The sequence below is a fragment of the Cnephaeus nilssonii genome (assembly GCF_951640355.1).
Source record: "Cnephaeus nilssonii genome assembly, chromosome: 20".
NCBI lineage: Eukaryota > Metazoa > Chordata > Mammalia > Chiroptera > Vespertilionidae > Cnephaeus > Cnephaeus nilssonii.
The window spans coordinates 35,676,877-35,704,230 of record NC_137091.1 but is presented as its reverse complement, the minus strand read 5'-3'; the positions used below and the strand labels follow the sequence as shown (position 1 = coordinate 35,704,230).

General features: G+C 52.5%; 2 protein-coding genes across 3 annotated transcripts; both read right to left on the bottom strand.

Moving 5' to 3' along the window:
- Positions 1–6,474: 6,474 nt before the first annotated feature.
- On the bottom strand, positions 6,475–15,452 carry APLP1 (amyloid beta precursor like protein 1). 2 transcript variants are annotated; one of them, XM_079799435.1, is made up of 16 exons: positions 15,214–15,452; positions 14,178–14,321; positions 13,155–13,287; positions 12,838–12,950; positions 12,493–12,626; positions 12,191–12,375; positions 11,614–11,744; positions 11,161–11,235; positions 10,135–10,293; positions 9,921–10,049; positions 9,002–9,101; positions 8,118–8,225; positions 7,579–7,649; positions 7,282–7,344; positions 7,008–7,151; positions 6,475–6,902 (listed from the first exon to the last, which is right to left on the bottom strand). In XM_079799435.1, the coding sequence occupies exons 1-16, from the start codon at positions 15,358–15,360 to the stop codon at positions 6,804–6,806; spliced, it is 1,935 nt and encodes a 644-aa protein (XP_079655561.1). In that variant the 5' UTR covers positions 15,361–15,452; the 3' UTR covers positions 6,475–6,803. The 2 variants fall into 2 exon arrangements, with proteins under 2 accessions (XP_079655561.1, XP_079655562.1); XM_079799436.1 differs by having other exon boundaries at positions 10,135–10,272.
- A 1,793-nt stretch (positions 15,453–17,245) lies between these two features.
- Positions 17,246–24,685, bottom strand: KIRREL2 (kirre like nephrin family adhesion molecule 2; the record flags this gene model as incomplete). Its single annotated transcript, XM_079799437.1, has 15 exons — positions 17,246–17,581; positions 18,800–18,865; positions 19,128–19,231; positions 19,615–19,719; positions 20,131–20,350; positions 20,508–20,608; positions 20,877–21,009; positions 21,099–21,226; positions 21,812–21,960; positions 22,079–22,184; positions 22,449–22,599; positions 22,990–23,150; positions 23,314–23,463; positions 24,246–24,395; positions 24,634–24,685. The coding sequence occupies 15 exons, from the start codon at positions 24,683–24,685 to the stop codon at positions 17,246–17,248; spliced, it is 2,112 nt and encodes a 703-aa protein (XP_079655563.1).
- Positions 24,686–27,354: the final 2,669 nt, after the last annotated feature.

Genomic DNA, 27,354 nt, shown 5'->3' with positions numbered 1-27,354 from the left:
AACAGATTTAAACTCAATTTGGACTAGAACTGTTGTCATCTCATCTCCGGAGGCATTGGTGTTGGGAGTGGCTGTGGTGCCTGGCTGAGAAGTAGTGTTTGGGTGAATGTGCCTGGATGGCAGCATGTAGCAGGTACTGTGGGTGCCAAGTCCATGTCTCGTCACCCTCCCCCTATCAATACATGGTGGTTTGAGTACCAGTGCCAGCACATGAAGCTTTGCCTGGGCATTCTCCGACCCTTGGTGTCTGCTACGCCCCAGATATGAACATGGCAAGCCTTCAGTGCCAGGGAGTTCATGCAACTTCCCACTCTAACAGCCCTCAGCCAGTGACTGATGGTATATAAATACTCCAGGTCCCTCGCCTCTCTGATGGGGTAACTTGGAAGTGTGTGTTGTACCTGGCTCTCAAAGTTCCCCAACAGAATAATAAGCCCCAGTTGCCCACAGAGGTTCTGGCTTATAATTTGCTGCTTCTTAGCTACTTTCCCTTTTCTGTGTTACTGTCTGCCTCCCCTATCGATGTTTGCCTTTTCCAAATAATCTCAAATCTGTGCCTCAGCATCTGCTTCTGGAGAAACCACACTAAGAAAAGCTCCACCATGTCCTCGTACACCTGTTCCACAGCCTCTCCTCTGGCCTCCATCCCAATTACTCCAAGGGTCCCACCCCAGAAAGCTTAAAAAAAATTTTTTTAATGTATTTTTAGCCCTAGCCAGTTTGGCTCAGTAGCTAGAGCATCGGCCTGTGGACCAAAGGGTCCCGGGTTTGATTACAGTTAAGGGCTTGTACCTCAGTTGCAGGCTCCTCCCCAGCCCGGGCCCTGGTCGCAGCTCGTGCAGGAAGCAACCAATCGATGTGTTCCTGAACACATCGATATTTCTCTGTCTTTCCCTCTCTCTTCCACTCTCTCTAAAAATGGAAAAATATTCTCAAGTGATGATTAAAAAATATTTTATTATTTTTGTATTGATTTCAGAGAGGAAGGGAGAGGGAGAGACAGATAGAAACATCAATGATGAAAGAGAAACATTGATCAGCTGGCTCCTGCACACTCCACAGTGGGGATCAAGCCAGCAACCTGGGCATATGCCCTCACCAGGAATAGAACTCTGACCTCCTGGTTCATAGGTCGATGCTCAACCACTGAGCCACACCGGCTGGGCTTTGTTTTCTATTTTAATTCTGCTCTGATTTTCATTTTTTACTTCTGTCTACTGACTTTGAGCTTTGCTTGTTCTTATTTTTCCTAGTTACTTAAGGTGAAATGTCAGGTTATTTTAAAAAGATATTTGTTGTTAATTGAGGTAAACCTGTAAACTTTCCTCTTATTACTGCTTTTGCTGCATCCCAAAGACTTTGATATGTTGTAATGTCATTCTTATTTGTCTCTATGTATCTTTTGATCTCTTATTTCTTCTTTGACCCAGTAGTGTTTCAGTAGCATGTTGTTTAATCTCCACATATTTGTGTGTTTTTTCCAGATTTCTTTTTTGGAGTTGATTTTCAGTTTCAAAGCACTGTGGTCAGAGAATATGATTTCAGTCTTTTTTTATTTGTTAAGACTAGTTTTGTGCCCCAAAATATGGTCTATCCTTGAGAACATGTCATGTGCACTAGAGAAAAATATATGTTCTGGTATTCAGGGATGAAAAGCTCTGTAAATATCAATTATGTCCACTTGGTCTAATATATCATTGGAGGTTGATATTTCTTTTCTTTTTTTAAAAAAAAATATATTCTTACTGATTTCAGGGGGGAAGGGAGAGGGAGAGATAGAAACATCAATGATGAGAGAGATTCACTGATTGGCTGTCTCCTGCACCCCCCACATAGGGGATCAAGCCTGTAACCTGGGCATGTGCCCTGACCAGGAATCGAACCCTGACCCGGTTCATAGGTTGATGCTCAACCCCTGAGCTATGCTGGCTGGACTGATATTTCTTTATTGATTTTATGTTTGGATGATGCATTCATTCATTGCTGTCAATGGGGTATTTAGCTTCCCTACTAAAATTGTATTTTTGTCAGTTTCTTCGTTTAAGTTCTGTTAGTAATTGCTTTATATATTTTGGTGCCCTTGGGTTGAGTGCATATATATTAATAAGTGTTATGTCTTCTTGATATATTGTCCCCTTTATTATTATAAAATGTCCATCTTTGTCTCTTGTTACCTTTTTTATCTTGAGATCGATTTTGTCTGATATAAGTATGGCTACATCTGCTTTTCTCTGGATGCAAATGGCTTGGAGAATCATTTTCAGACCTTCACTTTGAGTCTACGCTAGTCTTTGTAGCTGAAATGGGTCTCCTGAAGGCAGCATATAGTTGGGTTTTTTGTGTGTTTTTAAAATCCAATCTGATACTCTGTGCCTTCTAATGGTGAGTTCAGCCCATTTAAATTTGGGGTGATTATTGATATAAGAGGATTTCCTGTAGCCATAGCTGCTCTGGCCTACCAACTTCCAGACTTCTTTTATGTAAGAGAATAAATAACTCTCAAAAAGAAACTTATTTAAGTATTTCACTCCCAATATTTAGGAGGTTAATAAGTAGAAGTCTATCTTTTCTTTTCCAGTAGGTGGTGCTGAAGCACAAGTTTTATTTTCTCTTACCTGCACTATGAGGGCTTCTGTGGGGGGGGGGGGTGTTGCCTCCACCATGGAAAACGTTCCTATTTTCCAAGGAGGTGGGTATCTCCTTCACAACCCTGTCACCCCTATAGTGGGATGTGGCCATATATGGATCTCCTGGCCTGTGTGTTCCTGGCACTGCCCTCCTGTAGTCCGAAGCCACTGGCGGAGCTACTCTGTCTGAAGTGGCCCAGCTGTTTCCCCCAGACTCCCCTGTGATGGGGAGAGGAGGGGTCGGCAGGGGGAAGCAGTTCGTGTGTCTGCAGCTCTGGTTTTTCTAGTGGGTTTAGCCACATAGTACAGACCACTTATACTAAAAAGTCATCTGTGTCTTTTCACAACCTGCCGAGTGAGAATTTTACTGCCAGGCAGGCCATAGGCGGATGGTGGGTTCCTAAGTCTACGGCTCCCATTGTCCAGCGATGGCAGGTTGTGGGATACTGCCATCCTTTACTACTTCTCTGCCCCTGCCCCCGGGTCCAGCCTCAATGTGTGCTGGCCACCCAGGCCTAATTGCTCTCTGCCTCTTCCGTTTTCCCAGTGAGGTTTGTACCCCAACCCTTCACCGCTATTACAGCCACAGGGGCTGCAGCCAGTGCTTAATTGTCTGCAGCTGCCTCTGTCCTTCCTTTGCCCTGTCTTCCCTGCTCACTCCTGTCCTTCCGTTGTCCTGTCTCTCCTGTTCACTCCCATATGCCTGCCCTCAGATGTCTCAATGCATGGAACTCTCAGACATGCTTGTGTATTCAGCAGGGAGCCCTTTGTTGAATTGTAGCTCTCCGACTTGAAACTTCAAGGGGAGAGATCTGCAGGTCCTCTCATACCACCATGCTGATGTCACTCCCCAGAAAGCCTTTGGACCCACCGTAGCCTCCCACTGTTCAGAGCCTCTCATGGACAACAAACCAAGCACACATGTGCCAGTGTCTCCACCACAAAACTGGATGCTTAAAAAACCACCATTTATTCATGATTCCAAATTCTGGGCTGAGCTCAGTTGGGCAGTTCCATTATCTTGCTTTGGTCACTCATGTGGCTGCAGTCAGGTGGAGGCCTAATTGTGTTGGACAACTTCCCTTACATGTATGATAGCTTAGCTGAGGTGGCTGGAACCCCTGGTGGCTCCAAAAGGGAGTGTTCCACAAGAACAAGCTCCTGCTTGCATCAGGCATGCTGGCATCCTATTGGTCAAAGTCAGTCACATGACCAGCCCCAGAATTAGTAGGGAGGGAGGCACTACACAAGGGCATGAATATTGGGAGATGAAATCAGGGGCTGCCAATGTAAGTTTCCTACATCAGCTCCCCTGTACCAGCATACAAATGCTCTTCTGGGTACTCACAGAGTGACAATTAACCCATGGACTCCTAAGAACATGTTGTATTTCATTGATTCTAAGAAGAACTTAATTGGAATTCATCTTACTATCAATCATGTGGCAGTTTAATTTCTTCATTATTTTCCCTTTGTGTTACATGAAATAATGGTATTTCCTATCACCAATGGCACCTTAGATTCTGTTGACATATAACATGTATAGCCCGACATGTATGAACACACACATGCCACTAACATAGTATGTCTCAAAGAAATCTTGCCTTATTAAAAACAGAATCTACACTAATAAAAGAGAAAAATGCTAATTGAGCGTACCTTCGCTACGCCCACAGCCAATCAGAGCGAGTATGCAAATTAACCCAACAAAGAGGGCAGTTAATTTGCATTCGCTGAGGGAGGGAGGAGTGAAGACTGAAGACAGCATAGAAGGAAGAGGGAGGGAAAGCGGAAAGCAAGACGGCTGCCAGAGGGAAAGCGCGGGCGGGGCGGGCGGCGGCGTGCGGGACGGGGAGGGACAGCGCACCGGCCGAGGCGGCCACTTGCAGGAATCTTCCTGCAACGGGCTCCTAGTTATCATATAATTTTCAATGGGAAAACAAGGGTGGCTTAGAGGCACAAGAACATAAAATTATTTTTCCTGATGGAATTACAATAATAACAGTATTTTAAAATTAATTAATCTATGAATTACCATTAAAATTTAAACACAATTAGGAATCAGGCTCTAAGCATATTGAGCAAGATGGCCTTTCATTTCCTATCCCACCCAGTTAGAGCTCCTTACTTGCTGTTTGCCTGTTGCTTACCCTTAGCTGTCAAACCATAAAGGCAGCTTTCCCCCTACTTGTGGTGCTAGTTACAGATTTCTGCTAGAGTTGCTAAGGATAACAGCAGTTATAACCAGTGTCAGAATGATATTGCAAATTGGGTTCTCTAATGAAGGGGTGGTATTGTATCCAACTTGCATCTTCCTTACAATACCTACCAGGTTTACATTTAACTAGAGTCCCAGTGCATGAAATTCTTGCACAGTAGGGTCCCTCGCAGCTGCCGGCTGGTGGTGCCTCCCTTCCCTCTGCCACTGCAGCCACCTGCTGCCAGCAGTGGCCCCGCCCCCTGGTCGAACTCCTGGTCAAGGGGACAATTTGAATATTAGGCTTTTATTATATAGGATATACAGGACTTGCATTTACATGTGTATATTATGAAGAGCCACTGTGAGCTCATAGGACCTTTGGGATAATTAGAAATAGGTACTCCCTCCCTAAGCCATCTGTCAAGTGTTATGCTGACATTAGAACATGGCACATTACTGCCACCTACTGGTAAGTTGTGGTTAAAATACAACTGTAATGTCCAGAAGGTGAATAGTATCAATTGGAATTTTGCAATGCACAACCTGAATACCATGTGGAACTGCCACAAATTATTAGACAGTAGATTAGCAAAATGACCAAGAATATGGTGTTGGAGCCAGGTTGCCAGGGTTGAATTCCTAGCCCCGATCTTTCTTGGATGGTGACCTTAGAAAAGTGATAAAACTTCTCCTTGCTTCTATTTCCTTATCTATAAATGAGGATTGTTATAATACCTACTTCATAGGTACAAGTAATAATGAAGTGTGCCAATACATATAAATTCCTTAGAGCAATGCCTGGCACGAGTGCCATATGAATGTTTGTTGCCATAACATTTTAAAATTTATTCAACAAATACTTGTGAAGTAGCAAGCACTGTTCTAATGTCTCCAAATATATTAACCCTTTTAAAAATTATTTTATTATATGTTTGTTTTTCAACATCATTTTTAAAAATCCTCACCTGAGTGTATTTTTCTATTGCTTTTAAGAGAGAGTGGAAGAGAGAGGGAAAGACAGAGAGAAATATCAATGTGAGAGAAACATCAATTGGTTGCCTCCTGCACTCGCCCTGGAGCCTACATGCCCTTGACCAGAATCGAACCCAGGACCCTTCAGTCTGCAGGCTGACACTCTATCCACTGAGCCAAACTGGCTGGGGCTATATTAGCCCTTTTAATCCTCATAGCAACCCTCTTGTGACAGGTAACACATATGTAGAGGTATAACTACAACATGTCACAAAATAGGCACTTGCAGACACCACAAAACCCTCTCTGGGATGTGTGACTAAAATTCCCACACCCAGGAGGATTCCTATTATCTCCCCAAGGAGACATGAAGACTTGGAAATGAGAAGAATGGTTTAAGATTCCTCATCAGGCTCTTCGGTTGGAGGCTGTGTGTGTGTGATTGTGTATGAGTAGGACGCAGGGGATACTTGTCAGAGCCCCGTCTCCAGAGTTCACCCTGGGACCCAGCAGATAGAGGTCTAGAAGTACCAGCCCATTCAGCACCCAGGAAAGCTCCAGGGTGGGCACAAGAGCTTCGGCCAGATTTAAAGATCCCTGGGTGGGGATTCACAACAGTGTCCAGAGCTATGATTACTCACTGATGCCCCCACAGAGATGCAGGATGACCTGGTAGGGAAGAGAACTTTATTGGGATGTTAGTGGGCAATACGTGGGAGGGTGAATTCCAGGGACCAAGCTGGTGGTCACCTTAAAGAACAATAAATTAATTGACAAAATAAATTAAGGTGAGGCGGTCCCAAGCAGAGAGGCAGCTGGGAATACCTGGGGATTTCTTAGGGATGGCATTAGTAATTGGAAAGGGGAAATAAGAATTTCCAGCCCCCTCACAAGGGTATGAAATTAACTTTTTCAAAACCCTTTCTCCAGTCTGGGAGTTGGGGTTCTGGGGTTCCAGGAAGAGGAAAGGTCTGGGTTCAGCCAAAGGGATGAAGGGGGCTGGTTCAGGGTCGTTCCTCCAGAAAGCGGTAAGTGGGGTTCTCATAGCCATGATGCTGCAGTTCCCGCAGCTGCTGCTCCTCCAGGGTCAGCATGGGGTCCACCTGCAGCAGGGCAGGAGAGGAGAGTGGGGCATTGGGACCTGCCCTGATCTGACAGCTCCTCCATGCCCAAGCTCTGGAACTCCTCCACGTCTGTATGTCTCTCACCTCCACCACTCCATGGCTGATAGCCCCGTAGGGCTTCTTCCTGCGCAAGAGCAGCATGGAGAGGACGATCAGGGAGCCCCCACCCGCTCCCATGATCAGCAAACCGGACACGGCCTCTCGAGACACTCCTGTCCCGGCTGGTGCCTGGAGGGAAGGAGATGGGGCAGGGCTCATCTTTGAGGCTCACCAGAGGCCAGTGTGGCTTTGGAAGTCACAGCCTAGCCACTGGCCTCTGACCTTTCCCCCTAGGTACCCAAAATATTCCCCTTCTTACCAGCTCATCTCTCTGAATCTCCGATGAGTGGGAAGGAAAACCCCTTGGAACAGACACATTCACCTGGGGGAGCAGGAGGTGTTAGGGACCCAGGCATATGGGCCCCAGCCTCCTCTTCCCCTAGTGCCAGAGAGGGCATCTCCCAGCCCCCTACTTCCCTAGAATCCTGAAGTCCATGTCCTCAGCTACCTCTTCCCTTAGTTAAGGAATCCAACCCCCTGGCATCCTCCTCCTTCAGACCTTTGAGTATAGGCCCCACCCCCAGGCCTCCCTCAGGAGCCCACAGGGCTAACTTACCTTCCGCTCATACTGTTCCAGGAGGGACAGCTTCTCTTTCCCAGGGGGTGCAGCATCTTGTTCTGTGGACCCTACCCCCCAGGTCTTAGCTCATTCCTAAGAGTCCAGAGTGGTGCTGCCCCTCCCCCCTGAGGAGGGGGTCAGCGGGGTACCGGACTCCACCACAGGAGGTTTGGGGTTCCCAGTATATGGACCCTTTCCATTTGGGGCTCAGAGACTCAGTGGGATTTGGTGGCTGGGGTCTACCTGTGAGATACCTTTTGGAAGGGCCATGGGGATATCTGTTGGCAGCCAGAGGAGGCAGGGGGAACAGTGAAGAGAGGGAGGGCTTCATTGAAGAAAGGATGGAGAAATGCCCTCCCAGGGTCCAAGGCAGGAGGATCAAGGATTCTACAGAGGCCTTCACAACCTTAGACATTCCTCCCCATTCTCTCCCACTCACTGTGGCAGCTGAGACACCCCTAGACTTGGGAGATTAGCAATTAGGTTGAGGGCCTATTTCCCAAAGTCTGAGGTTATCTATAGTTGGGTTATCTCACCATCATTGGAATCCAGAGGCCGCAGCCCACCCTTGTCCTCACTGCTATTCCCCAGGACAGGGACTTCCAATTCATTGGGACTCAGGTGTTCAGAGTGGAGGAATTCCTCTGAGGGGAACACATAGAAAGGAGGTTGAGGTTGTGAGCATAGGGACATCTCACTCACACACACACTCACACACACACACACCCCATACTTAAAGTGATTGGGGGGTTGTCACAAGTGTGATCTGGGAAAGAGGGGAGCTGGTAGGAGGCACCCCTGGCAGGGAGGATAGAGGGTGAAGGTGCAATGGGCTTAAAGAGCAGGAAAATTACAGTTCGATGTGGGACGTGCAAAGGAAGTCGCAATAGGTCTGGGGGCTTGTGATAAGTCACACTGTCTGGTATTCCCGCTCTTGTGTAGGCTCTTCCCCTTGTATCTGGACTGGGGTTGTGACTTGCTTTAACCAACAGAATGTGGGTCCATGTCTTAGACTACTTGGCAGCCTCCACTTTCATGTTTGGGAGCCTGAACCATCATGTAGGAAGTCCAGGCACCCTGTGTGCAGACAGCATGGAGGGTCTCTCTGGAGAAGAGAGGCTGTGAGCCCACATGGAGAGGTAGAGAGGCCCAGTGGTGCCAAAGTTCCAGCGCCTAGCTGGTCTGCTAGCTGAATGTAGCCACATGCTTGACTACTGACAAGAAGCACCCAGTAGAACCCAGACCAGATGGCAGAACCATGAACAAAGAAGATGGTCAATTTAAGTTCTGGTGTTTGTCACACAGGAATAGATAACTAAAGTGTGTGGGGGGGGGCGGGGGAGGGGAGGTTGTCAAAGATTGGGGGTCAGGATCTGCCCTTAGAGATCTGGAATGGGAAGCAGGGGTCATATGTACTCACGGATCTGGGGCCGCAGCTCCTGAGCCAGGTGGGGGTTCTGATCAAGCAGCCCCAGGCTCTGATTCATCCTTTCCTCAATTACTTGAAGGTGGTTCTGCACCTGTGGGGAAGTGATTATGAAGGATGAACTGGGAAATGTAGGCTAGAAATGGGGAAACTGAGGTAGGGTGAAGGAAGAGCAATAGAATTAAAGGAAAAAGTAGTACATACAATATACAAAAGTAGTGTACAAGAGGAATGGACCATAGGAAGAAGGAATTGAAGGAGGAAAAGCAGAATACAAAGAAAAGGAGAAGATGTATAGAAGACAGGAAGTGAGAGGCTTGGAAAAGGGACTAAGGTGGAAGGGAAAGGAGTAGTTGCTAGGAAAAATGGGGCACAGGAGAGATGGTAAGTACAGGAAACAAGGAATAGGGTATAGAAGATAGGAACATAGAGGCAAGTGGGTTGGAGAGGCAGAAAGTAGGATCTGAGAAATAGAAAGTGAGGTTTGAGGGAGGTGCAGAAAAGGAAGTAGCATTGGAGTGTCATCTAGAAATGATGTGGTTCAAGGGCAAGTCTTGGAGCTCAGGAGCAGGAAGAGAACATCCAAGAAACAGAAATCAGGATCTGAAGGCACAGAACAGGGGTTCCAGGGGAAAACAAGTAGGGTTAGGGAGAAAGAAGAATGGGAGGACAGGAACAGGGCTCAAGGCACAGGAAGGGGGTTCTGGGAAAGGAAGAAGAAATCCAAGGGACAAGAATAGTGTCAACGCTTCAGGATCCAAGGGACCGGAAAAGGCCCCAAGTCACAAAAGAGGGGTTCCAGGGATAGGAGGTGGCCCAAGAGACAGAAAGAGGGTCTGAGGGACAAGAAAGAGCCTGAGGTACGGGGTCTCAGAGATAGCAGGGTATGAGAGAGCTAGAAGAATCTGAGCACCTGGAGGCTCATCTGCTGGGCCTTCTCGGGCTCCACGGCAGCCACGTGCTGGTAGTGTCGCAGGGTGTGCCTTTGCTCCTTCTGCTCTGCACGCAGGTAGCGCCGCAGGGCCAGCAGGACACGCTCTGGCTGTGGGAGGGATGAAGGCTGCCTAGGCCCACCCCAGCCCTTTCCAACCTCTGCCCTCTGCCCTCTGCCCCCACAGCCCCCACACCTGAGGCGGGTCTCCCTGCAGTGCTGCCAGGAAACCTTCCAAGGCAGCCCGGCGTTGGTCGTTGATGAGGGCGATGACTCGGGTGGCATGGGTCTCCACCAGGCGCTGTCGCTCACCAGACACCTGTTCCTCCAGGGTCTGCAGAATGGACTGAAAGTGCTATCAAAGGGGTGGACACAAGATCAGCAGAGGTAAATACGGGTGAAAGCCTAGGTCAGGGGCATTCTGGAAAGGCAGGGCTATAGGGCCAAGCAGGGTGGGTGCAGTGGGTCTAGGTCTGGGCAGAGTCAACCTGGAGTTGGGACTAGATCACAGGAAAGGGTGGGGATATACGGTAGGGCTAGGCCTACTGGGAGCCAAGCTGGAGGTATAAACTGTACTGGGAAGGAACACTCTAGGAACAGAGTTGGCCTATGTTAAGATCAAAGGGAGCAAGTATTTTTAATAAAGGTAGAGCTCTAGGCCTGGGTAGGTAAAACTAAAGACAGACTGTGCCTAAATGAGACTAAGGTGGGTAGGGAGCAAGAATCAGGGAGTGGAGCTAACCTGAGTGGGGACTACAGGAAGTAGGTCTGTACCAAGGTGAAGTTGAAAGAGGTGGGATGGAGAACATGAGGCTGGGCCTACTGAGGAGGGGCTGAGTAAAACTACGATTAAAGGGGCAGGACCAAAGTCAGGGGGCATGGCCTAATAGGGACAGGGATGCATCAAAGAGAGGCTGAGAAGGATCTGGCTGGACCTGCAGGGGGGTCAGCATGGAAGAGGACTCTAGAGCCAGTCCTCAGAGATAAGAATCAGGTTAAAACAGGGCAAAACGCAGCCAATCAGAGAAGAACAATGTCAGGTCCAACATAGGCAAGAGGGGTGGAGCTAAATGTAGGGGTGGGGCAAAGAGAGGCTGATATAAGTAGGAAGGGGTGGAACTGGATGAGGCTGGTGGGACAAGGCCTAAGCCAGGCTGAGACTGGATGTGCCCCAGGTAGTGTACAGACATGAGTGAGTAGGACCCACTGGAAGTTGTCCTACCTCATTCAGGGCCTGTCTGTCAGCTTTAGGCAGATTCTTGGACTGGTTGTCCGCCATGGCCCATTCACGCATCACCTGGGAGCAGGGGAACTTCAGGATTCTAGAATCCACCCTGCTCCACCCAGTGAGTTCCCCAATCCTTCTTCAAGACTTTGGAGGCTCCAGATAGATCCCTTAAGTCCCATTGGTTCTTGGGTTCCCAAGAGAGAAGACTCAGAAGAAATTTAAGGTGGAAGAGTACCATCCACCAGAGTTTCCTTAGAATCTGTTGGCATCTCAATGGGATTCTATGGGGTTAGGGATCCCTGGTCATTTTAGGGGTGGCATTGAGGACTAGGAATTGACAGGGGCTTGGGGAGCTTTTGGAAATAGTCCCAACTTGTCCCCAAGAAATTTCCTTATATTTATGGAGCTCTATGTTATGGGTGATTCTGGGACCCCCACTATCATTACCTCATTAATCTGGCGCATCCTTCGCTCCTCCAGGTCCATCTTGGCCCGCAGGAAACCCTCGTGCTCACTGATTTCTCCAGGCATGCCAAAGTACACATCCACACCATCGGTGGGCCTCGGGGTGGAAGTCACTGCAATGTCAGGAACCAGATGGTCAGCCTGAACCCCATCTCCAGGTCACCTTTTCTACTCAGAGAACTACATTTCCTAGAGTGCACTGGAAAGCACCATGTGTCCACTTTAGCCATAGCTTCTGCCTAGCATCATGGGAAATGTAGTTCAGAACTAGGCAACAGTTCTGAACTGTTCTTGCAAAGCGTAGGAATCCATTACACCATCTAACCGTGAGGGCTTACCAAATGGCTCCTCCACTTCCAGGGACCTCCAACCATTCTTTTCATTCTTCACAGGCCAGGTCTGCCACCTCTACTTTATCCCAAACTGCTCTCATCCCTTTCATTCCTTCCAAGCAGACCTCTCTCCTATAGGGCCCTCCCAAAGATGTTCCTACACGAAGACTCCCCAAATCATCCTCCCTCCAGGGTGGAGGAAACTAGGAGTTCCGAAATGGCCTCACCTTTGCTGACCCCTGCAGGAGGATGGGAGCTTGAAGGTGGGACTCTTTCCCCCTCTTCTTTCTCTTCAGCCTGTAGGGGCTCCACAAAGTAATCGTCTACTGGCTGTAGGAAGGATTCCTCCTCTTTCTCATCCTCATCCCCTTCTATTCTGCCCCCCAGGGGCCAGGACCGGGTGGAGGGGTCGCTGAGGGAGCAGAAGACACAAGGCAATAAGAACCTGGGCCCAGGCCCCAGGCCCCAGGCTTCCACCTCCTGCCTCAAGAAGCCTTGGGGTGGGCAGGGAAGATTCCCTCTCACTCACCCAACTTCTGTCCTAGATGGGTCAGGGGTCACTGGAGGGGGGCAGCACACATACTCCACACCTCGGAACCGATCCATGCCACAGGGCAAAAGCATGCCCGAGCCATGCAGGATGAAGCCCTGGGAGCTGCAGGCCTGTAGGAAGAATGGGTCCAGACACCAGGATTGTGGGGTAGGAGAGGGTAAACGAGGGGGGCCTGGGGGCCTGCGTGTTGGAGGCTGATGGGGCCGGGAGCCTGACTCCCAGGTTCTGTCCTGATGGGAAGAGGGGGCAGAGGCCCAGACTCTTGGGTTCTGCAGGAGGGGGGTGTTCTGGGTGTGAGGATGGATGTGCCGGGGTCCTGACCTCCTGTGCTTCCTGATGCCTCCGGGTTGAACTCTCACACTGGTCCATGCGCTCCTGATGCAAGAACCGGCAGCCTTCGGGCACCAGCAGGGCCTCACTCACGAATTCACCCGCTGGGGAAGGGGGCACCGGAGTGAGACCCTCTCATAGCCACTAGCCTTACCCTCCTTAGAATCCAGGTTTATTATCCTCAGAGGCTTCTCTGCCCCCCTCAGGACTCAAGCATCTAGCTCTCTAATGTGAGCCTTGAGACCAAGGCCCAGGATCTCGCCCCTCAGACTCCCACCTCCATTTCCCGCCCCCAGCCTGTGACTCACGCAGGCAGCGGAAAGGCACAACCTGGTGGTGAGGGTGAGTACAGCGGCCGCCCTGGGCACCCCCGCACCAGCGCTCCATGGGGATGGCCTGCGTCGCCTGTTCCACACGTGCAATCTGCAGCTCCGGGTACATCTGTGGGCACCGGGTGGGCCAACCAACCCACTGTTAGAACCCCAGCAGTCATGCTTCTCTTCTGGCCATGTCCCTTTGCAAGACTCCAGTGTTCATAAGGCATTCTTCTCCTTAGGCCCTGCTTCTTCAGAAAACCGGTCTTAGATGTATTGAAGTCCCGTAGGCCCATGGGCCACGCCCCTAGTAACTCCCCCTTACCCCTCCCCTCTCCCCTCCCCGCACCCCGTTATCCTTAGGCCTCTCCCCTTTACCTGGCCAGTTCCTTTCCAAAGGTCTCTCCATATACCCATAAACCCAATTCTTCTGCGCCCACCTCTCTTCTGGGTCACCTTGCCGCCCTTCCCCAATCAGGTTCATCTCTCGGTAGATTCCACCAACCCTTAAGTCTCGCCTCTTTCCCTGTTTGACTTCTCAGCCGTCCCTTCTCTTTTGTAATAGACCCTCCTGTTCCTAGCCAGGCCTCCTCGCTTTCCCCTCTTTAATTGGGCTCCACCCCTTTTCCTATCTTCTAGGTCCCTAAGGACTTTTTGTCAGCCTGCCCTCTCCTTTGGCCACGCCTCCCTAGACACCTACTCTGGAAGGAGCCCACCACTCCCTGGGTCCCCTTCCTTAGCCGGTCTTTGCACGGTTCTCCTCTTTCCTGACCTCGTGTCTCTCTTTTTTTCCTTTCTTTTCTTTTCTTTTTTGTTTTGTTTCGTGACCTTTTCTCAAAGACAGGTCCCGCCCTATCCTAACTTCGCCTCTGGCCACGCCCCCTGGCTGCCTAGCCTTCTTAGATCCCCGGTCTCCCGGCCTTCGGAGTCTGGCTGGGAAACCAACAACAACCACAAAACGCCAGTCGGGCTAGACTCCGCCCCCCGGCCCGCCTCCCCCCTGCAGGCCACGCCCACCTGTCTGCAGTACTCCAGCGCGCGCTGCGGGTCCCGGAGGCAGCGCCGGGAGAGCTGTGCGTCTGGTTCCCAGCGGCCCGTGCGCAGGTCCCGGTGCAGGGTTGGGCGCCCGCATAGTCCAGCCACCTGAGCGGACCCCCGGGCCTGGGTATGTGGGCGAAGGGGTCAGTGAGGGCTCGGGGGACGTCGGCACACTGGTCCCGTGGTCCTTTGCTTTCTAGGACTCAGATGTTGAGGCCCCAGAACCAGCCCCTTCACCAAGCACCGAGCACCCGCCTCGGCAGAGGTACCGTTTCCCGGGATACAGTTACTACTGGGCGGGGCGCCCCAGCTCTCCTGTTGCTATGGCGACGCGGGTCCCCCAGGATTCTCGCGGCTCGGCGGTGGCCGAGTCACACTCACGCCCACCCCGGCGCAGCCGCGCCAGAGACGGAAGGGGTTAAACCTGAATCGCTGGGGAGGAGGTCAGAACCCCGGCGTTCTGGCCCCTCCTCCCTCTATCCCCAGCTCGGGCTCCCATTCTTGGGTGCAAAGATGACAGACAGGGCCTGGCCTCAGGCCTGCAGGCCTGGACACCACCCCTTGAGGGCTGGGGAGCTACCTCCTGGGTTCAGGGGGCGGAGGCTGGAGGCCTAAACTCCCGGGTCCTGGGAGGCTGCGGGGCCCTCACAGGGGCCCGGAGGATGGAAAGGGACCCAGATTCTTGGATCTAAGTGTCTTATTGCTTGGTGGGTCATATGTTCAGGTGGGTAGGGGCTGGGGCTGAGTCACTGAGGTCGAGAGGATCTGAGGGGCTGGATTTCTGGGACCAGGAGCTCTGGAGAAGTCAGTTCCTATGCTGGGGGTGGGAGGTGGCTGGGACGACACACGATGGGGAGCTGGGGCCTGGACTCCTGGGTTCGTGAATGCCTAGTGCCGTTGGGGGGCCCGGGGGCGGCCACCTGGCTGGAAAGACTGCACTTTCCGCCCTGGACACGTCCGCGCCGGGTCGAGGCCGGGTCCCGCCCCTTCCCCCACCCCCACCCCCAGTCCTCACCTCCGCCGCGCCGGGGCTCCCACCGGCCAGGCTCCCGACGGCGAGCTGCGCGCGCAGAAGCAGCAGCAATAGTGGCAGCAACAGCGGCAGTGGCGGCGGGGCCCGGCGGCGGCCCAGACCGCGAATGGCGGGGCTTAGGTGCCCCATGTCTGGGCTCTCACGCCCTCACGTCCCCAGCACTCCCGCCCAGCCCGGCCCGGCCCCAGCGGTGACAGGAGCTCCCAGCGCCACAGCCACCTCCTCCCGCCGCCCCTTGGCTGCGCCGGCGCCTCCAGCCCCGCCCCACGACGCCCCGCCTTCCTGGCCAGGACAATAGCATGCCCGCTCCGCGCTGGCAGGAGCAGCCCCCGAACGCCACGTGGGAGCCTGTGTCAAGCCCCCACTCCCTTAAGATGCCAGATGTTCCACCCCACGCCAGGATCCAGCCGGAGGTCTGGGGTATGGACCTGGGGTTATGGGTTTTGTGTCCTTCTTCGGACTCAAAATCAGCTTCCTTCCCTTCCAGGAATGATCAGCTTTGAAGACAACACCCACCTCCTCACCCTCCTCCCACCCCCAACCAAATTTCTTCTCTTGAGCTGCCAGGAAAGTAGTCCTCCAAAATTTCCCCAATCAAGAACACAGCAGTTGCCACCCGGTCCTCCTCTCCCTCAGATCCAGGAGTGTGCGCCCCAGGAACCTTTCCTATCAGAACCAGAGACCAAGCCCCTAGCCCTTTCCCCCGAAGACCCAAGAGTCCCAGGCCTTCTGCTCTGCTTCCCAAGAGTCTCAGGTGTCTGGAACTTGAATTGCTTGTCCAAGGATCCATGACACAAAGCTCCCAGGCCCCTTTTTAAAAGATGATACAAGTCAGGTACTCAGCACCTCAGAACAAGGGTCTGGAGCCCCATCTTTGCTCTAAGGACCAGGGAATTTCTATTTCTTCACCTCTAGCCTCTCCCTCCCAGCCTCCCCTTCAGGGCTTACTGCTTTGTCTCCTGCAATGACAGTGTTAGAATCCTGTCTTCCCCAAGCCCAGTGGAGTAGCCCTGTCATGTGTGTGCATCTGTGATGTATGTTTGTGTAGATGTATATTAAAAGAGCCTGAAGCATTAAGCGGGTAGCAAGGGGCTTGGGTGTGGGTCCTGGTTTGCTCCTAGAGTCACTTCAGAGCCAAGAGAATCCTGAAGACAAATTTTAATTTTTAAAATTAAACATATATTTTTCATCCCCAGATTCCACCCCCACCCCCTCCAGTGACAATCTCACCCTGTAAACTCCTTGGACCCAATTCTTTCAAGGCCTTTAAGGAAGATGGAAGGGATCAAGATGGTGGCTCTCTTGGGTTCCCAAGGAGTGAACTGCCATCTTGGCTTCACTTCCATTAGCCAAGCAAAGTGTGCCTCAGGGAGAGCCAGGACAGGGCCTAGTCCGGCCTCCATCTTTATATATATTTATCTTTATTGATTTCAGAGAGGAAGGGAGAGGGGAAAAGAGATAGAAACATCAATGATGAGAGAGAATCATTGATTGGCTGCCTCCTGCACATCCCCTACTGGGGATCAAGCCTGCAACCCGGGCATGTGCCCTTGACTGAAATTGAACCTGGGACCCTTTAGTCTGCAGATTGACACTCGATCCACTGAGCCAAACCAGCTAGGGCTCCATCTTAATCTTCCCTATGTTACCTTTCTTCTCAGTGCAAGTGGTCATCTTGAAATATCTTCTTTCAGTGTCTGGAAACAACTTCTACATCTGCCTCTAACTCCCATCACCCCCTGTCTCTATTCCTCTGTGAAGGGACCATTTGACATCTTGAATCTCTTGTATACAGGGGAATAGGTGGACAGAGTGGCCATCTTGCTCCCACTTAGGGCATCCCCTTTGGCTGAGCAAACTGTCCATCAATAACCCAGGCAATAGTAATGATCTATCACTCTCCTTAATGTTTAGTTTTGGAGAAGTAGGTTCGCTAACTTGTTCTGGTTCTTTAGAAATCAGGACAATCTGTATGGCAAGTTGAAGATCCCAGCATTTTTGAGCTGGAGAGATGCTACACATGTGTTTGGAGACGAGAGTGGCTAGGTGTGGGGAAGGAAGCATATGGGAATGGGAGCGTCCTGGGGGCCATATCTGGGGGCCCAAAGGATGTGGGTTTGATGTAGCTGGTAAAAGCTCGAGAATGGGGTGTGGTGAGATAACCTGCCTGGGCTCTAGACAGTTTGCAGGGGCGAGGCATGCCTAGGTAGGAGTTGAAGTCATAGAAAGGAGGGCTACCCAGAGGTCCAAGGGGGGAAGAGGGTGGCAGGAAGAGGCCATCTCCAGGGGTTTTGCCAAGGCTCAGGCTCACACTGACTCCTTGAACCTTGTAGTAACCATTGGTTGGGTCCTGAGGAGACAAATGAGATTAGTGAGTATGTGAAGGTATAGGGGGTGAGGACCACTGATGGAGATTGAGTCAGACCTAGTGAGAGGCAAAAGAGAAATAAGAGCAGGCAGAGACAGAAAGACAGACATATAGACTGGTAGGAAGACCAAGTAAGACAGACACAGTGACAAGAGAGAAAGGAACAGAAAGAGATGGGCAGAAAGAGACAGAAGGATATAGGCCTGCTGAGGGATGATGGTGCGGAAGGAGGTGCAGAGGGAGCAAGAGAGAGAGATTGAGACCAAGATATTTATTCACACATCTGCCCAACAGCCCCATGGCTTTGATTTTGTGTCATGCCCTGTGCAGCTGCTGGATAGACCTGGCCCTGTCCTCATGGAGATACTAGGCCAAAGGAGAAGTGACAGATGACCAGGCAGAGCCCAAAGGAGTGAGCACTGGACTGGGGGAAGTAAGGCAGAGTGGCTGGGACTGTGATGACGGGACTTTATGGAGAAGCACAGGCAAGATGATTGGAGTTGTGATGGGGGAACCTTCAGCACAGAGATCAGGAGAAGCCCAGATCAGAGTGGTCCTGGCTGTGAGAGTCGAAACATGGACACAATGATCAGAACTGGGAGGGAGGGAGGAAGGGAGGGAGGGAGGGAAGGAAGGAAGGAAGGAAGGAAGGAAGGAAGGAAGGAAGGAAGGAAGGAAAGAAGGGTTTTCTAGAACCAGAAATGTATGAATTGAGATTAGAGGATCTGAAGGAGAGAATTAGGTAGGTATGGGAAGGAAGTTAGGAGGGGTTTCGGCCAAGAGAATAGCAGAATAGCATGTGCTAGGTACAGAGGAGAAAGAAAAGGGACCCTAAAGGTGGGGCAAGTCTGGGGAGATGTGAGGCAAGTGTGGGACCTGGTAAGTGAAAGGGGCCTAGGGAGGCAACCCAGGTGAGGCAACCAGGAGGCCTGAAACATGAGTGTGATAGGGAAAGCACAGACAGAGTGAACCCTGATCTGGGGCTAAAGATGGAGTGCAAGGCTGGGACACACATGTGGGCAGAGTCAGCAGATAGGCAAACAAGAATGTGAAGGTGGGTGAGACAGCCCAGGAGGCATGAGAAAGAGGACAGGGGGCTAGATCCCTGCTCTGTGGGCAACAGAATAATAAAGGAAGGGACAGAAGCAGTGAAAGAGTTGGAGACACAGAGAAGGGAGGCCTTTCCCTTCCAACACTCACCTTAGTCTCCAGAGCCCCCTCTTCATCCAGAACCAGGTCACTGCTGTCCATGTGCATGATGGGGCCCTGGAGTAGGATGCTTAGTGAGGGGGAGTGGCCAAAGGATCCTCCTACCCCAGCTGGGGTCTAGGCTCAGGAAAACAAAGGGCCCTGGGGACATATTGGATCTAGGGAACAACGTGGTCAGGGGCATATTTGAATCTGGGGGACATTGGGGTCTGGGGTCAATGTTGGGACTAGGGCCCAATTTGAGTTTAGGGGCCCAGTTAGGACTAGGTTACAGGTGGGTCTAGAGGTACAACTAGGTCTGGGGTCCCTGGCTGCCTACCTGGTCCTCACTGCTGCCTGTCTCCTCTTCCTCGGGGCCCCGCAAACTGGAACCATGGCTGCTGCCTGGTATGCGAACCTGGTTCTTTTGCTTGGAGAAAGAGGCTGAGGCCAAGGACAGTGGGTGAGGGTGGGAGGACGGAGGCAGAGCTAAGCAATGGGGTAGGGTCACAGTTTGTGGAGACCAATGAGCAGGAACATAGAGGACTTGGAGGATTAGGTTACGAGGTTAGGAACCACTGAGAGCCCTGGTCTGGGAGGGCAAGTAGTATTGACCTTGAGGAAGTGGAGTTAGGGCTTCAGGAAGGAACCAGGGCCTGAAGGTGAGCCAATCTCCACCAGGGGCTGGAGAGGCAGCACCGCGCCAGGTCCCAGGGCCAGGCTTTTAGGGTTCTGTATTTGAGGGCCTGTCAGTGAGCAGGGCAAGGGTGGGGTTTTTTTCGGGGGGGGGGGGGGGCGGGGAATTGGAGTAGAGCTCAGGTACTAACCCTTGCCTTGGCACCAGCAGCAGAGGGCCACTCCAGTGATGACTACAATGAGAGTCGTGACCAAGGAGGCCACCCCAGCCACAATCCGCATAGCAGGCAGCGCGTCTGCAGGGAGAAGAGGGGTGGTCTGAGGAGGAACTGGGGAACAGCACCAGGGCTTGGGTTGGGGTCTCTGGGTTCAAAAGGCGCCAGATTTGGAGATACCCAAGGTTTATCATACCCTGGGGTTAAGGGCTCATGAAATTGGGGTTTCACAAGTAAACTCCCTGGCTTTAGGGAGTCTTAGAATTTGAGGAATTTTAACTTTGGAGATTCCCATTTTGGGGGAACCAGAATGTGAAGGGTGTCTCTGTTTAGGATTCTGTATTGGATGTAATTTATTTTGGGGGTGTCTCAGGATTCAATGGACTTATAGTTTTGAGGCTCTCAAGGTTTAGGGGGTCTTTGCATTTGGAGGTCCTCAGTTTGTGGATTGTAGATATTGGGGGTTGTGGGTCTTCAGGCTTCAGGTCTCACCTCTACGGCCCAGCCTGATCCAGGTGTCTCCCTCACCCAGCCGGTTACGAGCACTGCAGTTGAAGCCCCGGCTAAAGTCAGACTCCTGGGTTCCCGAAATGTGTAGCACAGAGATCAGGCCTGGACCCTGTCCAATTCGGCCCTCCGGGGCTGGGAACGTCTCCACCAGGAACCGACCCCTGGAACCCTTCTCCAGGAAGCCTTCATCCCAAGACCAGACCTTGGGGCACAAAAGGAGATCAGAGGAGACTGGGAAGGAGGGAGGGAGACGGCCAGGGTGTTGGGAGAATCAGAGGTAGTCCTGCAGTCCAGGGAGTTTGGCTGGGAATTCAGGGATCACAGCTGGGTGGGTCAGGAAGGCAAGGACATTTCCTTACCACGGCTTCTGGGGCGGGGGAGGCGAAGACCAGACACTGGAGGCGGGCGGGGCCCCTCAGAAAGGCAGTCGATGAATGCAGGGCGGTCACTACTGGGGGAGCTTGTTTGGAGATTGTGGTTCAATCAGAGCAGAGTCCCCGCCCTCCCAACCAAAGCCTGTTTCAATGAGGCCGGCCCGGCACTCCCCACTAACCCTACCCAACCAGGCCCCGCCCCTGAACACACTCCAAACCCCTCGGAGACTCACCTTCACCACCTCCCACCGGTACCCCCAGGCCCCGCCTCTAGAAAGCTTTCGCTCTCGCGGCCACACCCATCCATTCATAGCTCTGCCCATCCCAGTCCTTCAGGAAGCACCGTTTTCTCACCGTTCACAGTCAACCTAACCTCTGCAGCGCCGCCCCCTAGGCCAGAGAGCCCCGCCTCGGCCCTGCACACGTAGTCGCCGGCGTCCTCTGGCCCGACCGGGGGAAGACGCAGCGTGGGCCCGTAGCCCAGCACCTGGGATACGAAGGGGCGTCAGGGGCAGAACCTCGGGAGGAAGCTCCGACCACTTGCCTGCCACCAGTACTAGCCAGGCACGGCCTTACCTGTGCACCCCCATGGCGGGTCCAGGTTACCCGTGGGAGCGGGTTCCCGAGCCAGGCACAGCTCAAGGAAGCTTCTTCCCCCTGGTCTACAGACACAGGCTCCGGCTTTGCCTGTAGAATCGGTCCGACTACAGGAAAGATAGGGTCACATGACCGGGAGGGCTGCACCTTCTGACCTGGGGTCAGCCACTCCGATTTGGCAACCTCGCCAGCCCTGCGTGGCTCAGTGGTTGAGCGTCGATCTATGGACTAGATTTAAGGTCACAGTTGGATTCCTGGTTAGAGCACATGTCTGGGTTGCAGGCTGGATCCCAGTGGGGGCCGTGCAGGAGGTAGTCAATTTATGGTTCTCTTTCATTATTAATGGTTCTTTCTTTCTCTCTTCCCTTATCCCTTCCTCTCTGAAATCAATTAAAATATATTTAAAGAAAAAAGAATTCTTATTAAAAAAAAGAGAGAGAGAGAGAAAGAAATGGCAACCTCAAGGGCCCAAGTATAGGCCCTGGTCCACAACTCTGCTTACATGCCCTGCCCCTGCCCCTGCTCCAATTTGGCATTGACCCAGCACAGTCTAACTCTACCTACATTTTATGCCCCCCCCCCCTTCCACAGCCCATTGCAACCATGCCCCACTCAATCCTCCACCCCCCGCCCCACCTGCCCATTTCAGCAGGTCCCACTTTGCCCACATCCATGGTCCTGCCCTGGCTCACACTGTACATCCAGTGCGGTGCTGCAGTTGGCACTACCCACAGCGTTGCTGACTTCGCAGGACACTGGCGCAGTTAGGAACGAGGCGTCGGCCACCACCTCCAACATTGGTCCTCGGGCCCCCAGCACTGGGGAGCCCCCTTTTGCCCACCTGTGGAGGTGGTGGGATTGTTAGTATTGTCTCTGCTCCCCAGGCACACCTACTCATGTCCCAGCTCCAACCCTTCCCAAGCTTGTGCTTGGGGGTTGGGAGAGGTGATCATCCTCACCGATAGCCCGTAACAGGAGGCTGGGCCCTGGCCTGGCATAGGAAAGTGACCTTCTCTCCCTCCTGCACAGTCTGTGGTTCTGCAGACAGAGTCACCACTGGAGGGTCTGTGGAGGTGGGCCAATAATCAGCAATGGTCAAGGACCTCCACTGATGACCGAGGAGTCCAACTCCCAGCCCCTCCACCCCAGGTGTGGATCTCCAGTTCCCTCTTCCCTTTGAGTAGGAGTCCAGGCAGGCCTCCAGGTCCGTATTCCCTCAGGAACCACACATCCACAGCTCCCTCCTTCCTCATATCCTGGAGTCCAGGTCCCAGGCCCCTATTTCACCAAGGACTCCAGGCTCAGGGACCAGCGTCCAACTGCACTTACACTGCAGGCTCAGTGTGATAGCGGTGTCCTTTCCCGCAGGCAAGGCCTGGCTTCGGGCCCGGCAGACCAAGGTGGCTCCATCATCATGGCTGGAAGGGGTAAAGGATAAGATGCTCTCCACAGACTCAATGGTCCCTTTCTTCAGCAGGGTCTGGAGGTTATGAATAATAATGATGATTTCATCTACCCCTAATACATTGCTTACTATGTGTCAGGCTCTCTTCTAAGCACTTAGAAGTATTGCTTTATTTAATCCTCACAATTACCCTATGAGGTGCATACTACTATTATCCTCATTGGACAGAGAAGAAAACTGAGGGACAGAAGAGGTTAAGTTACTTACCAAGATCAATCAACTAAGGAGTGACTGAGCCAGGTAGTCCAGACCTAGAGTCCTCACCCTTAATCATACACCAAGAGTCCCAACCCTTTAACCCCTGCCCTCCCCATGCCCTTTTCTTCTCTGGATGAGCCTGTGGTCTTAGTGAATCCCCACATTTCCCTGAATAAACAAGGGCTGGCACAGCGACTTGCATCTGACCTGATAGGAGGTAGCCCCATCCAGCTGGACCTCATCACGAAACCACAGCAGCTCAGGGGTGGGGCGGGCATCCCCACGGCTCCGACAGGTCAGATTTGCAGGAACCCCAGCAACCAGAGACACAGAGGGGCTGCCCAGCACCTGAGGGGCTTCTGGGGGCACTGTGGATGGATCTGGGGTCAGAGCTGGATTCTGGGCCCAGAGACCCAGATCTTCCCAGCTCTACTTGACCACTCCTCGGTGCTCCCTGGACTCTGATACTCCCAGCTAGGACTGGCTATCCCTCCGGGCACCCCTGGGGAGATGAGTGGGCTGGACCCTCACCCAGCACATGCAGCTGGGCTGGTCGAGAGCGGAGGCCTGCCTGTGTAGCTTGACACTCATATGACGCTTGATCCTCTCGTTCCACAGGCCTGATGTGGAGGTCGTGCTGGCCTCTGGCTGCATCCCCTGATATCCAGTACCTGGACCACCCTGGAATCAAGAAAGAGGCAGTCACACCGCTGCTCTGAGTTCCTGTCCCCATCCCAAAAGTGGGTGCTGAGCTAGGGAGACACTAACCCTCTCCCAATCCAGTGTCTCTTCAAACTTGGGGGGGGAGGGGGGGCGGGCAGAAGTGACAAATTCAGAGAGAAAAAAGCCAGAAAACAATTGCCATAAAAGTCAGATTAGATGCTACCTCTGGGGCAAAGAGGAGGGAGTTATGATAGGGGAAAGGAATAAGAAGGACTTCTGGACCTGAGTAATGGTTACATGGGCGTCTGTTTTATAGTTACTTGGCAAATCTTCCACTTACGTTTTATACACTTTCCTGTATTTATGTAATATTTTACAATAAAAATAAAAATCTTCAAACCCCATGGATCATCCCCAAAGTATAAACTAAAAATTCAAGACAGCCCTGGCTGGCATGGTGAGTGTTGGACCGAAAGGTCACAGGTTCAACTCCTGGTCAAGGGCATGTACCTGGGTTGCAGGTTTGATCCCCCACCCAAGCAGAGAGCCATTCCAGAAACCAATTGATGTTTCTCTCTCTCTCCCCCGTCCCTGTCTCCCTTCCACTCTCTAAAAATCAATGGAAAAGTATCCTCGGGTGAGGATCAACAACAAAAACTTTTAGGACACCCAAATGTTTACCTGAGCCCATTAATTTTCCAAACTTGAAAATGTCAGAATAGATACTTCAGTTACAGCCTCCACCCAGCATCTCCTGGAGCTGATGCCAGCCCCTCCCTGAGTACTGAGAACAGCCTCACCTGGCAGGTCCCTCTCACCCCCGAGAGCCAGCCCATCCTTAGTCCACTGGACCACTCCTGAGTATGTGCCCAGGGCACAGGGCAGCCGGGCCTCGTCCCCTAGCAGGACCACCAGGTCCTCGGGCTGTTGCAGGAAGTGGGGTGACAGGCCTAGGAGAATGAAGAAGGGAGCAGAGCTGAGTATAGCATATTCAAGAGTTCTCTCATTCAGAACCCAGGAGTTCAGTCCCCACACCCCTCTTCCCGCAGACCCAGACTAGCCCAGGCTCCCAGACTTCTGCTCCCTCAGATCCAGGAGTCCCAGCCCTCAGCCCCATTCACCCAGTAAAAGCGGGGGCTGGCAAACAACCCTCCCCATATTGACCGCCTTCCCCGCCCTTGGAGGTACCTGCACGGCCTCTGAGGCAGAATAAGAGGACGAGGAGGGCGGGGACCAGCATACTGAGTGTGTGTCCCTCAAGATGCAGGAGACTTGCTGTCGTACAGCCTTCCTGCCAACTGCTTCCTGGACAGCACGCCTCCCACCACTCAGGCCCGGAGCCTTCTTCGAGCCCGACTCTTCATTCACCCCAGGCGAGGCGCACCCTTGTCCCTGGCCTGGAGTTTCCCAAATCTGCTCTGCCGCGGGCTCCGTCGCTCTGAAACGCAGGCGGATTCCGCTCGCTGCCTCTCTGAGACCCCTGGGGCTGATCTCATTCGCCTGGGCACCGGCGCGCCCCGCCCTCTTTCCATTGAGAAACTCCGCGACCAAAACGCCGATGAGTAGGGCTTTCTTCTTGGGGGGGCGCCCCACCTCTATTGGGATCTGGGAGCCGGAACAGCTGTGTCGAAGGAGGGGGTGTCGGCCGGGTTGGACACCTGCACCCTGCCGGGGATGCAGGGGCGCGGGGGTGAGGAGAAGTGAGGGGAGGGAGTGGAAGAAAGTTGCTCAGCCCAGGTCCTGCAGGGACCGCGCTGAATGGAAATGGAGCTATAAATGGGAACCCCTGGGGCCTCGCTAGTTTCTGCGCCCTGGGGAGGCGGGGCTCGGGGCTCCTCTGAGCCTACAGGTCAGGAAGAGGGCTCCAGCGTGGCTGGGGAGGAGGGAGGACAGCTGGGGCCCCTTAGAAGAGGGGGCTTCTGCTCTCCCCCGCTTCAAACCCCCTCTTCAAAATAACCCTTTGCCTGCCTAGTTACTGCCACAAACCATAGCACATCTTAAGATCTAGGAATCCAGGCTCACAACCCCTCCTTTCCCAAGACCCTGCAGTCCGGGCTCAGCCCTTCTCCCCACTCGGCTGTGGTTGCCGGGCGACCGCTGGGAGGCGGCGGTGCGGGGTCGGGGCTGGCAGGGAGGCTGGGAACCTCGCAGCTTGTCCTGACGGCTGCCTGCAGCCAGCTGGGGTGTTCTCACGCTGCACGCTGGCGAGCGCTCTGCGCAGCTACCGCGCAGGTGGGTGGGACCCCCAGTCGGCTGAGGGGCGACTGTGGGATTGGGACCCTGGGTCTGACGTTCCTGAGCCTGTTGGGACTGGGGGTAGGGGGTGGGGGAGAGAGGGAGAGTCCATACTCAGGTTGTGTATTGTTCCTGAGCTCAAATTATTGCGTTTTCCCCTAAGTAGCAGGGACTTGGACTTCCAGGAGTCTAAGACTGGCTGTGCAGACCTCTGTTGACTGAGAAGTTGGGGACTCAACTAGGTCCTCTGCCTGCAGCAGGGTGCAGTTGGGAGAGGGTGACAGGGGTCAGAAAATCCGGTCTTAAGTCTTAGAGTCAGTGGATTTAAGCACCTATTTCTCTCCTACTCCCTACACAGGCCCAGGGGAAGGAGCTGAAAATCAATAGACAGTGAACATCTGCTCTAAATTCTGTGGGGGGTGGGGGAGAGAGGACTTACCTCTTGGGAATGTGGGGAGAAGGGACTTCAGGCCTGGACTCCTGAGCCCTGGATCCTTGAGGCCCAGACTTGTGAGTCCCTGGCCCAGACTCTGGGTCTGGGGGCCTGAACTCCTGGCTTCTGTTTTGGGGACCCAGCACCTGGATGTTAAAACAGGATGAGCTTGGGGCCAGTGTTGCCGAGGCTTGGGGAAGGAGTCAGGCGGTAAGGCTGTTTTTCTAGACCCCTGATATCATTTCCCTTTCCTGACTCTCTGGGGCCCCAGGCATGGAAAGATGGAGAGCCCGAGGTCCCAGGAGCATGCAGAGGAGGAAAACAGCCGAAGTAGAGCGTGGAAGGTTTGTGCTAATTAAAGGCCCCAGCGACTGACAGCTCTACACCCTGGCCTCGATGAACACCATCTGGTGAGGAGCCCTATGACAGAACCTCCTGCTCTGCATCCAGCTCATTCCCCAGGGGGTGTGGGCAGTTGGGAGAGAAAATGTGGGAGTGCAAGGATTTAATATGGGAGGGAAGAAGAAAGACTAGAGGCAGCATCAAGGATGGAACTGTAGGGGCTCAGCCCAGATGCCTCATTTTGTTCCTGGAGGAGGATCACATAGGGGGTCCTGGCCAGGGTTCCAACTCCTGCAGGAGACAAGCAGGCAGAAGAAGCTTATCCTATGTGAGCGTGTATGAGCACACTGGGGTGGGCAGGGCAGACCAACCAACATCCGGTTATAAAGTTCAAAGATGTGGCAATCAGGAGAAACAAATAAAGTGTAGTGAAAGGATGACTGAGAACAAATATTTTTTGAGCTCCTGGTGTGTGTGAGAGAGTATGGGGTTGGGGTGGGGGAAGATAGAGATGAGAACAGAGACAGAAAAGTAGAGACACATAGAGGCATATATATAGAGAGAGACAATGACATAGTTAAAGGTTGACTGAGATTAACCACCTAATGGAGAGAGAGGAGAATAGAGAAAGACATGGAGACAGAAGAAACTCAGATAGAGAAAGATAGAAAGATAAATCAAGCACTGACCCGTGTGGCTCAGTTGCGTGTATATTGTCCTGTGCACAATATTGTACTGTTGCCAGTTCAATTCCTAGTCAAAGTACATGCACAGGTTGTGGGCTCAATTCCTAGTAGGGTCAGTGCAGGAGGCAGCCAATCTGTTTCACTCTCACAATGATGTTTTTCTCTCTCTAAAAAAAAGAAGAATCAATAAAAATAGAAAGATAAATCGAGATG